A 15,216-nucleotide genomic window follows, 5' to 3' on the forward strand; every position below is an offset into this window, starting at 1 on the left:
TCAGCTATCTTGTATTTTTTAAAAACATTAATATAGTTCACTAACAGAATAACTTCTTTAACTAAATTCAGTATTGTGGATATATTATTTGAATATCTGAATATATTTGATAAGTAATCAGTCTACTAAAGAAACAACAGTGACCAATAACACCTAACCATTATGCAATGCTGAAGAACCAACACGAGTCACGAGTAAATTATTACTTTCAACCCTATCTGAGCTACCAGCTTATTTTCATAGAGGTTATCCTTGCCTCTATGAAAGGACTGAGACAGTGACCTCTGTCTCTGTGCTGGGGGTCAGGGTCTGTCTGAGGGATTTACTTCCTCCTCTCTTCATTTCTTTTGCTGCTCGTTCCAGGACAAAGCTCTCTTTTCATGGACGTTCGTGTCTTTGTACAAGTTGATGGTTTTGCCACAGTAGAGAATAGCCTTTCAGCATGCATCACTGTTTGCAGTGTTTTCATTTACAGCTGTAATGTACTTCTCACTCACTGCAGCATGTCGCTGCTCAGTGCTGAGCCACGTGATCACAGGAAAACTAAACACAGCAGAGAAGGGAGGAGGGGGTGGAGCACAGTGTGCGTGCATGACAGGAGCAGTGTTTACACGACATGCCTACTATCTGATGAACTGGAACAAAGCACCGAACTTGGAGATAAACAAAGTAAAGTACTGATCCTATTGTGCTGGTATCGATCCAATACCAATACCAGCGATGGTATTGATACTATCGATATTTAGATCGCTCTACCCACCTCTACCATGGTGACAAACTGCTGTACCTCTAAAGGGCCATTTATGCAGAAAGTGAATATCAGTAATGTGGCGTCTATACAGGGTACAGTAATTTTAACAAATGACAAGGAGAAAAACACAATGGTGACATTGGAGTAGACAGATCCCGAGTTAAACTTTTCCAACTTAGAGCTAAGCGACTGAAGAAATTTCCAATGAAAGCAAAGTGACTGGACTACACTGGACCACCTAGAAATGGCATTACACCCTCAGGAACTGGAAGCGTCTGGTGCAAATATCTGTGTTGATTTTAATTCCAGAGGAAGTTTGGAGCTCTCCAGTTACTGAGTCAGTTGAGTGTTGGTGACTTTTACGCACTATGCCCCTCAACACTTGACAATCCAACTCTGTTGCTTGTAAAACACTAGCCAAAAGTTGGGACACACTGCAAACTTTTGCCTGGCACTATATTTGTAGTAAAATGCATGCATGCATTTTTGAAGAATTCATTTAAATCTGTAGGACCTTGGTATGTTTAAAAAGAGGCCTATGAGGCAGGCAGTGTTTGTATGCGTGTGAATGGCACTGTACATGATGTAAAGGGTCACACAGACATACTGTATATATGTGAGTGACAATTGTGAGGGTAATACAACCTTGAAACATGCATAAAATTGAACAATGAACTTTTCGCAACTTGGACGCTGGCAATAATTTAATTTAATGACAAATGTGCAATGTGACTACTGGTTCTGTGGAGAATTTATTCATTACTCAAAAAACATTTAAGAGAGTGGGGAAAGTAGTATATGTCACATAATTCACCATTCTCTAACAGCCACTTAGAGCCAGTGGCAGTCAACCCATTCTGTCGTTTAGTTATGAGGACATGTTGGTTCTAAATAAAGTCATTAGCCATGTTCCCAACCAGAGACTGAGCAAAGAAAGACAGGAAAGATTAACTACACACATCCCTCTCTCACTGTCATTTTTTTTCCTTTCACCTCTCCTCCTTCTCTCCAGAGCTCTCATTAGTCTCTTTCTTTCCTCCTTTTTCTCAGATTATGCAGTTTGCAGCTGTTTCGAGCCCCACGAGATAACATTCTCTCCTTGTCTCTACTTTTATCTCTTTTCCATACCCCTCTCTTCTTCTTCTTCCCCTCTTTAACCTACATGTTGTTCCACCTTGCCTTCACTTTGATATTTTATCATACTTTATGGTTGCTCAATTTTAAATTATCCCCACTCTCACAAGAGTGCTTGGGTGCATATATAAGGAACAAATCATTTTTTTTAAAACTAGACACTCCATGCTGACTTTGTCTTCAGTCATTAGATTGTTCGAGCAAAGTCACACAAAAGCACAAAGTCTAACCTTTAATACTAACTGCAAACCGAGTATGCAAATGGTTCATTACAAAATAATTTAGAAGTCGTTCAGTGCAATAAAGGAAAGCAATTATTTAAATTAGTAATTTACATTCAGGTGGCAGCATATAATAAGTAATTACATGTCAATTTTAGGGGATGAAAGATAATCCCAAACTCTCATTTGCATCTCATTACTTTATCTTTTCCCCTGTGTTGTTTGTATACATCCCATGGACGCTTGGGATCTGGGAAGTTTGGACGCCAGATCAGGATCTTGAGCTTTTTGTTGTGTAACTTCAAGTCATTCTTGGACAGCTTATGTGGTGCATTGTCCTTCTTGGAGAAATTGCATCTGAAAAAAAATATTTAAGTGGGTTTTAAGTAACATGCACAAATACCAGGAGGTTTCCAAACAGAACCTTGCATTATCATGTAATGATCAACATTATTCACTTCGAGTGTCAGTGGTTTTATGTTGTAGCATGCTGGTCTGTGTATATCACAGCATGTTTTTTTTTCTTCTTTTGTTTTGTTTCTGTGACCATAATGCATGAATGTAATGTGCAAAGTATTAAAGTGCTGCATATATGCAATTAACATAATACATCAATTAATATGTTTGTATACTGAAGAAATTACATTCCTAATGAGGTAAAAACCTTTGTTTATGTGTATCATGAGTACGCATGCAAAGATATTAGTCAAACAACATTAGCTGAGTGGGTATTACTGGGTGATAAATTCCTGAGCTAGATTATGTTAGTGTGTGGGGCACATCTGGGGATTACACTGCTGTTTCGCAGAAATATGACGTTCAATGTAAACCGCAAGTGGGAAACCGATGGGAACTTTGCATAAATATAAGATCTCATACTACTCAGTTTTTTTTAATGCACTGGAATTTAGAACAACAACAACCTTTTATTAAAGTTAAATAAATATGGAAATATATTTGCAGATTTTACAAATATATTGGTAAAAAAAAATCTGTCTTTCTGTTGTTAAAATATTATTTGAACAGAACTACATTTATGTTTTCTGTCATCATTGTCATAAGCTCCACACATACTGCACTAAAATTTAAAGCGTCACAGTGCAGCTGAAGCACTGCTTTGCACCGCTGACAAAGGATTGGTTGTCAGGAGTACATTATAATTTTACAACATGAACCCAGTAAAATGTCAACATGTTTTTTCCTGGATATTTTTTAAAATGATGACTCCTTTTAGAAAGAGTCACAGTTGTGTGTCTCTCTTACACAAAGACACACATTTCCATTTACCTCAGTTTCCACAGTGAATGTGTGCACGCACATCCTGAATGGCTCCCACCATAAATCAATAAGCTCATAAGTGTGATTGGATGGTGTTAGCTAACAAAGTGCTTATTCATGACTGTGCATAGAGAATGATGGAGCTTTTCAATCAGCAGACTGAGCCAAACAGCTGACGTAAAGACTGAAATACAGACAGGAAGACGAGCAGTGGTTTGCTGCGGATGATTTAAATGATGCAGTGAGTCAACTGTTGCCAGCTTAATGAGTCAACTGTTGTTCCCCTTAATGTTTTGTTGCTTGCAGCATGGTGCATGCACAGATTTTAAAGGCCCCTTCTGTTTCTGGTTTTATATAATTTATTTAAGGGATTTTTAATGTGGTTTTAATATAAAAAAAAAACTGAAAGAAAAAGCTAAATGAGACAATCATGGAGAATAGAGCTGAACATACTGGAACAGCAGTTAGTTACACAATCTATGTGATCTGGTATCTTTTGAACATTGATTGAATTGATTTCCCCCAATGTATTTTCCATGTTTACAAGAATAATTTTTTATTAACACAAATATGTACAAATGATGTTCATTTCAGTTTGAAAAAGACAATGACCAGTCACAGGATTTAAGATAGAAACATATCTTCTTTTTTGTTTTTGTGTAGAATTAGGGCTGTCAAGCATATTGACATTGTTTTGGAAATCTGAAATAAATCAATCTACATAAATAAGTTGTCCACGTAAGGTTTTAATTTGCAAAGTGCTAAAATAAGTACAGGAGCAGTCTGTACGGTATTTGACAAAGAAAAAGAACAAGTATAGAATAATTTATAGGAACAAATCATAGCATGGCAATCAGACTTGAACAGATGAGTATATCTTAAAATGGGAGATAATATAAAGTAAAAACATATTACTATGGAGCTTGTCTGTTTATCTATATTAAACCAAATAACAAAATACAGAGAAGGTAAAATTCTTTAGATTTCTGTCACAACATACACCTTTTTATCTTGCACAAAATAATCAACAATGAACATTAAAAAAAACACTTGAACTTACCTCAATATGATGCCACTTACACTAAATGGAAAAAAGTCCTGGGCAACCTGAGTTGTTCTGAGCTACTGTGTAAGTTATCTTTTTTTTACATTTGTCATATCAACCATGTAATAGTATGTTTTCATAGGATAACAAATTTTATCTAACATTAACCATGTTTCATGTCACATTTGTCAGGGGACTGGGTCTGTGACCCACCATTTTTGAGTTTTTTTAATTGTTTTTGCAAAACAATTCAAATACATTTTGGTGGCGCATGTCGACATTTTTATGTCGGACAATCACTTCAATAGAAATACATATCAGCAATGTTTGTGACCCAGGTGGCATTGTTTTTTAAACTATTTTTAAATTAATAGTGTGTGCTATAAGTGGTAAAAGGCAGAGCTCCATTTAGGTAAGCTAGACAACATATGACGTGATGCGATGTGTGCTGTGTTTTCAGCTAAAGTGACTTGGATGTGGAAGAGCAGTAAAGACCGCAGAGTTTGAATAAGCTAAATCAAAGAGCCTCGTGCGAACACAGATTTTCTTGCACTCTTTCTCCTTCCAAAACTCTCTTTGTCATTTAATTTTTTTTTATCTGTGCCTGTAATGCCCTCATTAATTTTTTTTAACCTCACAGTTATTAAGGCTTCACTGTGGACTTCTAAGAAACAATCAATTAGGTTGTCCTTTTCTTCTTCTTCTTTTCATATAGTTGTGTATGTTCGCTCTGACTGACATCTTCTGTTTGATTTATTCATCATTAAAAAAGGATTTGCTTATGCTACTAAAGAATAAATAAGCTAGCATCATTAAAATCTAGCTAATGTATTCATTTTTTTCCATACTATGCAAAGTAATCCATGTTTTTAAGCAGAAGCTCATAAACAACATATTTGCATATTCCAAATATAAATGGAATATTAATATGCACGCAAACACACTCAATGATGCAATCATCCTCTCGTTATTTTTGTCCCTCCCCTGTTCCTCTGTAAACCCTCCCAGCCTGCATCAGTCTGTCTGACTTGTCTTGTTATGTAACAGTAGGAATTCAAGCTGATAGCCAGGTTGGCAGTTATCTGCATGTGTCCGTGTGTGTGTGTGTATGAGTGTGTTCAGTAGTACTACACTATTACTGCTGATGTCATAGGTGCTCTGTATGCTCTCTCTCTCTCTTCCTGTGCATCAAAGACATTGCTGATGTTTTTCCTGTATGACAGGTAATAGAAACACAGCAACACGAGCAAGAAAATAACCTGAAAATACAAAGGCGTGACAGCATCTTTCCTTTTGCAAAACCTCAACCAAAGGAATCAAATCTCTGAAATTCTGATACACTAAAATATATTCCTTTTTTCATTTTAAGTTTGAATGAACTGAATTTGAATCATTGCAAAAATGTGCTATTTTCAAAATAGTCTCAGTAGTTTTACTGATATAGTTTAAAGTGCAAATAGCTCGTCCAACATCCAAAATGAATTCAGAAGAAAGAAGAAGAGAAATAATAATAGAGTTAACATAAACCAGTGACACACTCCAGGGCCTGATCAACCCTGGCAGGGCCTCCTTGGATGAGGGTGTCTAGTGATAATGGCCGAAACACCCGATGAATCCATGGTCCACTACTGACGATGTGTCCCAAACTGGTGTCTGGGCTGCCTTTCCTCATAACAGCCATCCCTCAAGATTTTCTCCATTTAAAGCAATGCATTATCAGCAGTGTTGGGGAGTAACGGAATACATGTACCGCCGTTACGTATTTAAAATACAAAATATGAGTAACTGTATTCCGTTACAGTTACCGTTTAAAAAGGTGGTATTTAGAATACAGTTACTTTGTTGAAATAAATGGATTACACGGCGGTACTTTCCTGTTTCATATTGTTGCGGGTCAGGACTGTTTGGGTTTTGTTTGACAGCTACGTCCTGTTGTTCCAGGCGGCAGCTTTACGGTTGCCATGGTTACAGGGTGATGCTCTCTCTCTCTCTGTGTTTCCTGGGTGAGAGAGGCCTTTTTGTTGTTGTCGTGCTAAGCTAATAGGCAGAATGCTACCGGTATAGCTCTAAAGAATGTAGCATCATAGGCAGTGTAGTCCGTGCTGCAGGGAGAATGAACTGCCATACACGTTATGTGTCTGTGAGCAAGGGAGGGAGAAAAAGGAAAAGTACAGCTGTCATCGAGCAAATACAGGAGCTGGAAGCATGTAAATATAATAATAACCACTGCAGCCAAGAAGAGAGCCTGAGGAGCCCAGTTGTAAGTAAGCTATTAAGACTCGACTGTACACCGTGTTCGTGTTTTCCTCCAAAAACAATAAGTTCTGTTGGAGCAGCCTTTCAACGCCTCTCTCCGTCTCTCGCTAACAAAGTTGACCCAGACAACAAAGTAAAGCTAGTTTTCAGCTACAAGCCCGACACAGAACCTGCCGTATTAGCCAGAGGTCCCTTTACTACGGTTCGGAGCCGCGGACCTTCAGTAACAGTAATAAATCACAGCAATAGTACATTCATGTAGTTGTAAACAGCATGATAATATATTAAGTAATCCAAAGTATTCAGAATACGTTACTCTCATTGAGTAACGTAACGGAATACGTTACAGAATACATTTTGGGACATGTATTCTGTATTCTGTAATGGAATACATTTTAAAAGTAACCTTCCCAACACTGATTATCAGGGACTGTAACATCTAGCCCTTTTTACTGAAACAAAAATCCAATCTACAACCTAAAGTTTACGGGAAATTGTTCCTAAACAACTAAAATAAAGAAAGCCAAGTAACAGCAACAAAAACGACCATCGAAGGAGGGTAAAACAAAAAGAAAAAGAGCTGTAAAAACATATTGCAGAGGACCTAATGTAATAAGTTTGTATAGGCTTTTTGTAATTTTACCAAAATGTGGATTTTTTGTGTTGGCTTTTGTTTAGTTTAGTTTTTTCAGATTCAGAATGCTGTATTTGTGGTAAAATGGTATTTAATTAAAGCAGTATTTGTTACTTACTTCCCTTCGGAGCCATAGCTGTTCATGCTGTCTTCTATGGACTCGTGGCTAGCCTGGCGAACAGTTCGACTGGGCATCTCCACAGCCAGCCCCGTCTCTGTGCTCCTCTGGATAGCTCCCTTCAACTTCCTGCCATCTGTATCCACTGAAGGTAAGCAAACACACAAAAATAAATCCTGAATTCAGCTACATCTGAATAGAGTACAGTGTTGTGTATGTCTACTAGCTTTAAAATTCTTACAGTTGTTTTAGTTTATACAATCCCTTGTTTCGAAATGTGTACAGTGTTGCTAATGCTGTTACTACCTAAGGATTTTCAGTTTTAGTACAGATTGATATTTACCCTTTTCTTGCAGTAAATCAGCATTTAATTAAAAATTGACAAAAAGTCACTAAAATAAGTCAAATCAGCTTTAAAGTAAGCGAGTGACTGCATGCGACTGGCATTTGTTGTGGCAGGATTTTCCTGCCACAACAAATGATATTTCCTTTGTAGTTTGGAAAATATAAACAGAAGAGGATGTCAGGTTTGTTTGTGTCCCGCTGTGACCTCATCGGTGTCACACGAAAGACGACCAGAGAGATGAGAAATTTAACAAGGCCAAGGACAAAAGCACTCGATTACTCCTTAAAGCAGGGACATACATCTTGTTGCAAAGTAGCCCACAAAATCGATGTGCAGAGCACTTTATGGGACCACTCTCTGGCTTCAAGGTGTCCTGTGTGTGTGTTTGTGTGTTGATGGTGTTCATGTTGGTTTAGTTCATAATGAAGTGTTTGAGCAGGAGGTCTTTTGACCTTGTTTTTAGAACAGGACAGGAAAGATGTTTTCCTTTTAATGGTCAGGACACCCGCAAGGAAAACACACTAAGACAACACACATTCACCACAGTCACTCAAATACATCGGCCTAAAACACATTCTAGACCATGCCACATTAATTTTGTGAAGCTGAGTGTTTTTCAAATAAATGCCAAAAGTGATTAAATAACTTAATAAAGGGTAAAATCTCCCAAATGAAATACATGTCAACAAAAAGGCACCCACAGTCACACACTCTCACACACAACTACATGGGCACAGTACTGTGAAAGTTAGTTCTGCAATTATTAAAGAGCGACCTAGAATGGTGCTATTTCTATCGTGTTCAAGTGGGACGGGACGCTGGCAGATTTGGGTTACTTGCTTCTGCTTGCTGACTGGTTTCGTATGATCAGTTATCTCCTGGGTTGGTCCACAGATGCACTGTCATCCATTAATACCAAAGTCAGTATAGCATGCAGTCCAGAAAACCAATGAAGGTAAAAATTCAAGGCAGTGAAAGAAATTTTTAAGAAAAATAAAACATAGTACTGTTAGACAGAAGAAAGCTTTGATACTGTTCCACTTAGCATAATTCATGTTGCTTTTAAGTTTTTGATGTGTAAGATCCCTTTTTTTCCTGCATTCACACAGCACTTTCTAGAATTTTGCTGTTTCCATATAATCATTTTGGATTTGATACTGACATCCAACAACTGTTTAGAGAAAAAAAACCGTCATATGTTCTTTGCATAACTAAACATGGGACATTGATTTTTCCTACTATCTAATTAAGATGTATCTACATGTTAAATGACATGAACGACACAGGAAATCTTTCCTGCCTGTGGCCATCTCCCTGTACAACGCATCCACTTAACACACTGTTTACTGCTACAGCTACACATGTTTCTTTCTTTCAGCTATTTATTAATAAGTGACTTTATGTGTATATATATATATATATATATTTATATATATGTATATATTGTACTATTCTTAGTTAGCGTATTGTCTGTCTTGTTAATGTTTGTTTATAATGGAGCACTGTAACAAAAAATAATTTCCCCCAGGGATCAATAAAGTATTCTGATTCTGATTCTGATAAACAAGCATATTTTCAGAAACTAGACGATGTTACTTGGGAACTTAAACTCTACTCCAGACGACAAACAGGTCACAGACAGCCTTTAAAAGGTTTGACTGAATCAGTCATTGTGACACATCCCTTTCAGAATAATAATCTTAAGTCTATGGCTGATTCCTGGGTTTGTTCCTTGTATAAAAGTTGAAAAAGTGTAACTACAGAGAACTGGGTAACACTTTGAAAATGCTGCTCCAAAACCTCACACCTGACATAAGCCAGGAATTTGATACCAATACTATGCTTTACACAGCACAAACTTCTATTAACCGATGAACCAAATTTCTAGTGCCACCAATTGCCTAAAAGCTACACAAATTGAACACAATTCTCAGTAACTAAAGTTACAGCAACTGAACCTGATTCTTAGCCAAATTGATCAAACTATACCCGAACCAAAGCAAACAAACAGGACAGCCCAGTGTGGACCAAGGCCAGTTCTCATATAGCCCTGTGGACTGAGTGCAAAAATGTGTAGCAGCAATAATCCTTCAATATCATAAACATATACAGGCACAAGTCAGTAATATGCATCTGCTGCAATTCATATCTCAAGTATTTATGTAATGTTTCCATTCAGAGAGATTTATATTATAATACAAGCTTAAAGCTCCAAGGTTATAAAGATAATGAGCAACAAAAAATTGGGTCAGAATGCAGATGTAATGCGTGTGACATGGTGAGCAACCTGAATATCCACATAAAAACGTTTAGAGTTGTAAAATAAGTTTCCTAATCCTAATCTTACCCGGCATCTGGATTTACGAGCAAACAAATCTGCTTTACTCCCAATCGTCCTGCCAAACTATTGTGGTAACAAGAGTCACAAGTCTTGCCAGTCTTTACTAGTATCTCGTTAACATTAAAAGGCCTTTATGAAGTTTCAGACTTCTAGCAAAATATTGCTGAATAGTTTATGCTTGCAATGCCTTTCAAATGCTGTGTAACACAAACAATTTGTATTATTTGCTGTTCGCACAACTTTGCTAACTGCTAATGTTAAACACAGGTCCTCATTGTGTTTTATAGTAGATACAGCAATAAGAGTATTTGAATGTTAGTCTGCTAATATTTGCTGACTTTACTTGTATTGCTATGTTTTAGCTAGGCAGCTTTACTCACAACAAGTGCTTTTAACCAAATCTACCTGTCGTTTCTGGAAAATAAGTCCTTTCCATTAGTTCACTTCTGGCTAAATCCTCTTATTGGACAGTGGCACTCTTTGTAAGATATTGACGGCTAAGCAAAGACATTCAATTTGCTTGTGTTTGAATTTGTGTTCTAAAAAGATTCTAACAAAAAAATAGGGCAAGAAGCAACTCCTGCCACTTAGCAGTCATCTTGTAAAATGAAAATGAAAAAAGTAACTCAAAAGTTCTCTCAGTTTGTTGTAGAAAATGAAAAGGTTTTTTGCCTCTTTTTCTGTACAAGTTTGAATTCTGCTTTACATGAGCATATTTATAGAGCTTTATTCATGACAAGTCTCATGTTAATTCATGTTATAGATCATTAAGCCAAGAAAAACAGTTACAATGAACAAGTTTTCTTCTTAATTTACTGCTTTACTGCTTATTATTTACATGAAGAGTGATGCACGAGTCAATGAGGAAGTGATTTGGGCACAGCTTGTGTCACCAGCAGTGACACGGACATGGTTGCCATGGACACAAATGCCATTACTATGGAGACTGCAGTCAAACCAGAGACAGCGGTGAGGATGTTCTGTGAGCATTTTAACACAGGGGCATATTATTAGCTTGCTTCAGTGTTTGTGTGCGTGTTTCCATTATGTTGTTACGATATGTAGACACAAAACTTGTGGAAACAACTTCTACTTGAGAACAAAATTCTGTTGGTAGAAATTCTTTGTTTGTAGGATAAAAACTTGGTTAAAGAAAATATTAGCTTTGGTTTAAGGTTAACATTATGGGCTAAATATGGTTATGCTTAAAGTGAGTTAACCGAGAATGGATTTAAGTTCATGTTATGTCCTCTGAAGTAATGGAAACTAGATCATGTGTGTGTGTGTGTGTAGCCTCCTGTCACCTCTTGTCACGGGTGGTGTATTGAGGTGGAGTAGAGTTACATAACTAATACAGCAGGTGGGTAATGGCCGGAGACACATCTACCACTCTGGTTTGCTGCAACCCTTTTCATGCCACTGATGGGATATTATCTCTGTTCACTTCAATCCAATTGAACATGCTTTATCTGCAGCAGAGTGAAAGGCAATCTTGCCAGGCAATCAAGATAAAAGATTAAAATTTAGAGGACTGACAGTTTTTTTTATTTGCAGCATTTCTCCACTGATTTGTCCCCAACACTTTGCACAAAACATTAGGCCTGCAATGTTTTCTCCTTTCTCCTGCCTGCCCGCATCTTTGCATCTCTTTCAGTGCTTTATAAAGTGAAGTCACATCAGTTACTGCCTGCTAACAAGTCATAAAAATGATAGAAAACCTTGCTACATATATAGAGGCAACACCATCAGTCAAGACTAAACATGACCTGTAACTGAACGACAGAAAACTTTTAGCTGTATGCAGTTTTTCCTATTTTTTGACAATCAGTCTGGCGACCAAAACTCACTCACAGGTCTGCCTTATATGGCCCAGCTGTGCCACGACTATGTGGCCACATCTGAAATGTAATAGTTCTGGTACAGACCCATTAGGATCAAAAGTATAGGCCCAAATGTGCCTAGTAGACAGTTGGTGAAAACCAAGAATCAAAGCTGTGCAGTCATTCATTCTCATTAAAAATGGCTGACCTGCAGGATTTCAAAACATCAAACAGGTTGTGGATAATCAGTTACACACCTGTTCAAATGGCTTTCATGCCACAGTGGAACGGTTGTACTCGTTTTCTTTCAGCCTTGATGTTTTTTTTTTCCTTAAAGCTTAAAAGAATTGTCATCCCCCCATATATATATATATATATATATATATATATATATATATATATATATATAAACCACCCAGCTCGCCCCTTTCGGGCGGTTTATCCTTCAAGCTCGGGTCCTCTACCAGAGGCCTGGGAGCTTGAGGGTCCTGCACAATATCTTAGCTGTTCCCAGGACTGCACTCTTCTGGACAGAGATCTTCTATGTTGTTTCCGGGATCTGCTGGAGCAACTCGCCTAGCTCGGGAATCACCGCACCTAGTGCTCCGATTACCACGGGGACCACCGTTACCTTCACCCTCCACATCCTCTCGAGCTCTTCTCTGAGCCCTTGGTATTTCTCCAGCTTCTCGTGTTCCTTCTTCCTGATATTGCTGTCATTCGGAACTATATATATATATATATATATATATATATATATATATATATATATATATATATATATATATAGTATATTGTCTAAAATGTGTTTGTTTTGATTCAATTCAGATATAATCACCCTGAAATACAAATGTTTACTGATATGACCATGACAGATGTTGGTCAGCCAGCATCTGCTTAGAAAGCTAAGCCCGGCCACTTTTCCTTCTGAGACCAGCTGCTGTTGTTTATTTGTTTCCAGATGCCTCGGGTCTTAAGTCTGGTGCAGCCATTTGAAATCTGGAAGCTCACTGCAAGGTTCCTTCTGTCAACTTGAATTCTCTCCTTTCTTTCACTGCATCCCCAACCCTGGTCCAAGTGCAAGTGACCTGTCCTTCCTTTCACCTTAAAAAGTTTTTAAAGTAATCAAATGTCTGAAAAAAGTAAATCTTTGTAAAAATGAATAATTAATATCAGAATTGGGTATTATTCCCCTCAGACATGATAAGGTTTACCTAATGCTCTTGAAAGGTGAATACCATTTCCCCACTATCCTAAATGTCATCTCTATATAAATATCAGCAAGGGCATTTCTCCCAGTCTTTTCTCCTCTCTGTTCTCCACCTCTGAAAGAGGGGGAAAAAGAATAAAAATAAAATCTCACTCCAATCTAAAATAGCCTCCTGCATTTCTGGTGAATGTAGTTCACAGCGTGTGATGAAGTGTGCCTGCTGTGATGTAGCACAAAAAGTGTCTGAGGTGACGCACAAAAGTTGTGATGTAGCAATCAGTGAGCCAGGACTCATTAGTTTGTCTCCCAGCAGAGGGATATTAATGAAAGCAGAGCAGATACAAAAATAGTCGCTCTCCATTCAGACAACTTATCTGACCAACATACAGACAGGGAGACTTGTAGACAAGGTAGGTCATACCTTATGCCCTAAATCACTCAATAGGCAGATATTTCTGCAGTGAATTGGGATCTGCCTTAACATAAATCTCCCAAAATTGATTTCCGACTTTTACTGGTAAAATGTCTAAAAATGACAAAATAAGTATTTGCTTGTGTTGTGCAAATATGTGTGAATGTTTATGATAGAGTGTAAGTCAGTTTAAGGCACTTTGACAGCAGTAGCAAGAATCCCATATACAAATAATATTTTGATGAGTGATATGTTTTATTGATTAGCATTCAAATATCTCATTGAAGACAGAACAAAGATCTACCACAAAGCAAGAAAGCATGAGACAAGGCTAATCAAAAGGTATTGGCTGAAGCATTTGCTTATTACGCCAACCCTTTTAACAAAATATCTTTTTGCATGCAGCTCCTGTACACAGGGCTCGAAGCAAATAATAAAACAAAGCAAAAACAAAACAAACAAACAAACAAACAAGAAAAAAAAAAACTTTCCACCTTAGATAAGTAACTACATCAAAGCAAAAGAATCGAGGTTTTTTTTTTGTTTGTTTGGTTTTTTTTTTTGCTCTTTTCATTCTTGATATATATATTTTTCTAATACTCTATTTTTAAACATATTTTTAAACAAGGAAAATGAACTACACCTTTTTAAATCACTGTCATAACTATTCCACAGGTTAACTCCTCTAACAGAAACACATCTCTGCTTTATATTTGTCCTTATCTTGTTTTTTTTTAAAGAAATCTGTTCCCCTTAAGTCATATTGACTAAGTCAATAAGTCTCTCTGACTTTGAACAGCTTCTGAGTACTGAGGCAAAGCAAGTTATTTTGTGCTTTATACATTATCTGTGCCATTTTATATTCAACTAAATCATAAAATTTCAGGGTATTCAGATTAATAAACAAAATGTTAGTTGGTTCTATATAGTTTGATTGGTTTATAATTCTTATAGCCCTTTTTTCTAACTTGAAAATAGGAAGAGTGTTCGTTTTATATGCATTACCCCATATCTCCAGACAATAAGTCATATATGGAAGCAACAGAGTACAATAGAGTGTGTATAATGATTTTTTGTTCAGGACATGCTTTGTTTTATAGAGAATAGCAATGGTTTTTGACATTTTTGTTTTCACATGGTTTATATGAGACTTCCAACTCAGCTTATCATCAATTATCACTCCAAGAAATTTATTTTCGTACACTCTTTCAATTTCAATTCCATTAACCCTGATTTTAGATACATTTTTCATTTGTCTAGTGCCAAAAATAATCAATTTTGTTTTCTTTATATTTAATGATAACTTATTTACATCAAACCAGTTTTTTAATATATTTAACTCCTTTTCCGCTGTAGTCAGAAGCTGTTCTAGGTTTTTACCTGAGCAATACAGAGCGGTATCATCAGCAAACAATACACATTTTAACAGTTTGGAAATGCTACACATGTCATTTATGTATAATATAAATAATTTAGGGCCCAGCACAGAGCCCTGAGGAACACCACAAGTTACCTTCAACTGCTTAGATTTTACATTATTGAATTCGACATATTGATATCTGTCATCCAGGTGACTTTTCATCCACTTGTATGCTAACCCTCTTATGCCATATCTCTCTAGTTTATTCATTAATATAGAATGATCAATCG

General features: G+C 36.9%; 1 protein-coding gene across 2 annotated transcripts in view; it reads right to left on the minus strand.

Annotated features, from left to right (window-relative positions):
* Positions 1-15,216, minus strand: part of rims4 (regulating synaptic membrane exocytosis 4) — a 61,835-nt gene that overhangs the window by 17,539 nt on the left and 29,080 nt on the right. For both annotated transcript variants that reach the window (XM_085159338.1, XM_085159339.1), the window contains exon 2: positions 7,438-7,582. In XM_085159338.1, the coding sequence (XP_085015464.1) occupies positions 7,438-7,582 (145 nt within the window). The remainder of the gene's footprint in view (positions 1-7,437; positions 7,583-15,216) is intronic.

This window comes from Neolamprologus multifasciatus, chromosome 5, assembly GCF_963576455.1.
Source record: "Neolamprologus multifasciatus chromosome 5, fNeoMul1.2, whole genome shotgun sequence".
NCBI classification, from domain to species: Eukaryota; Metazoa; Chordata; class Actinopteri; order Cichliformes; family Cichlidae; genus Neolamprologus; species Neolamprologus multifasciatus.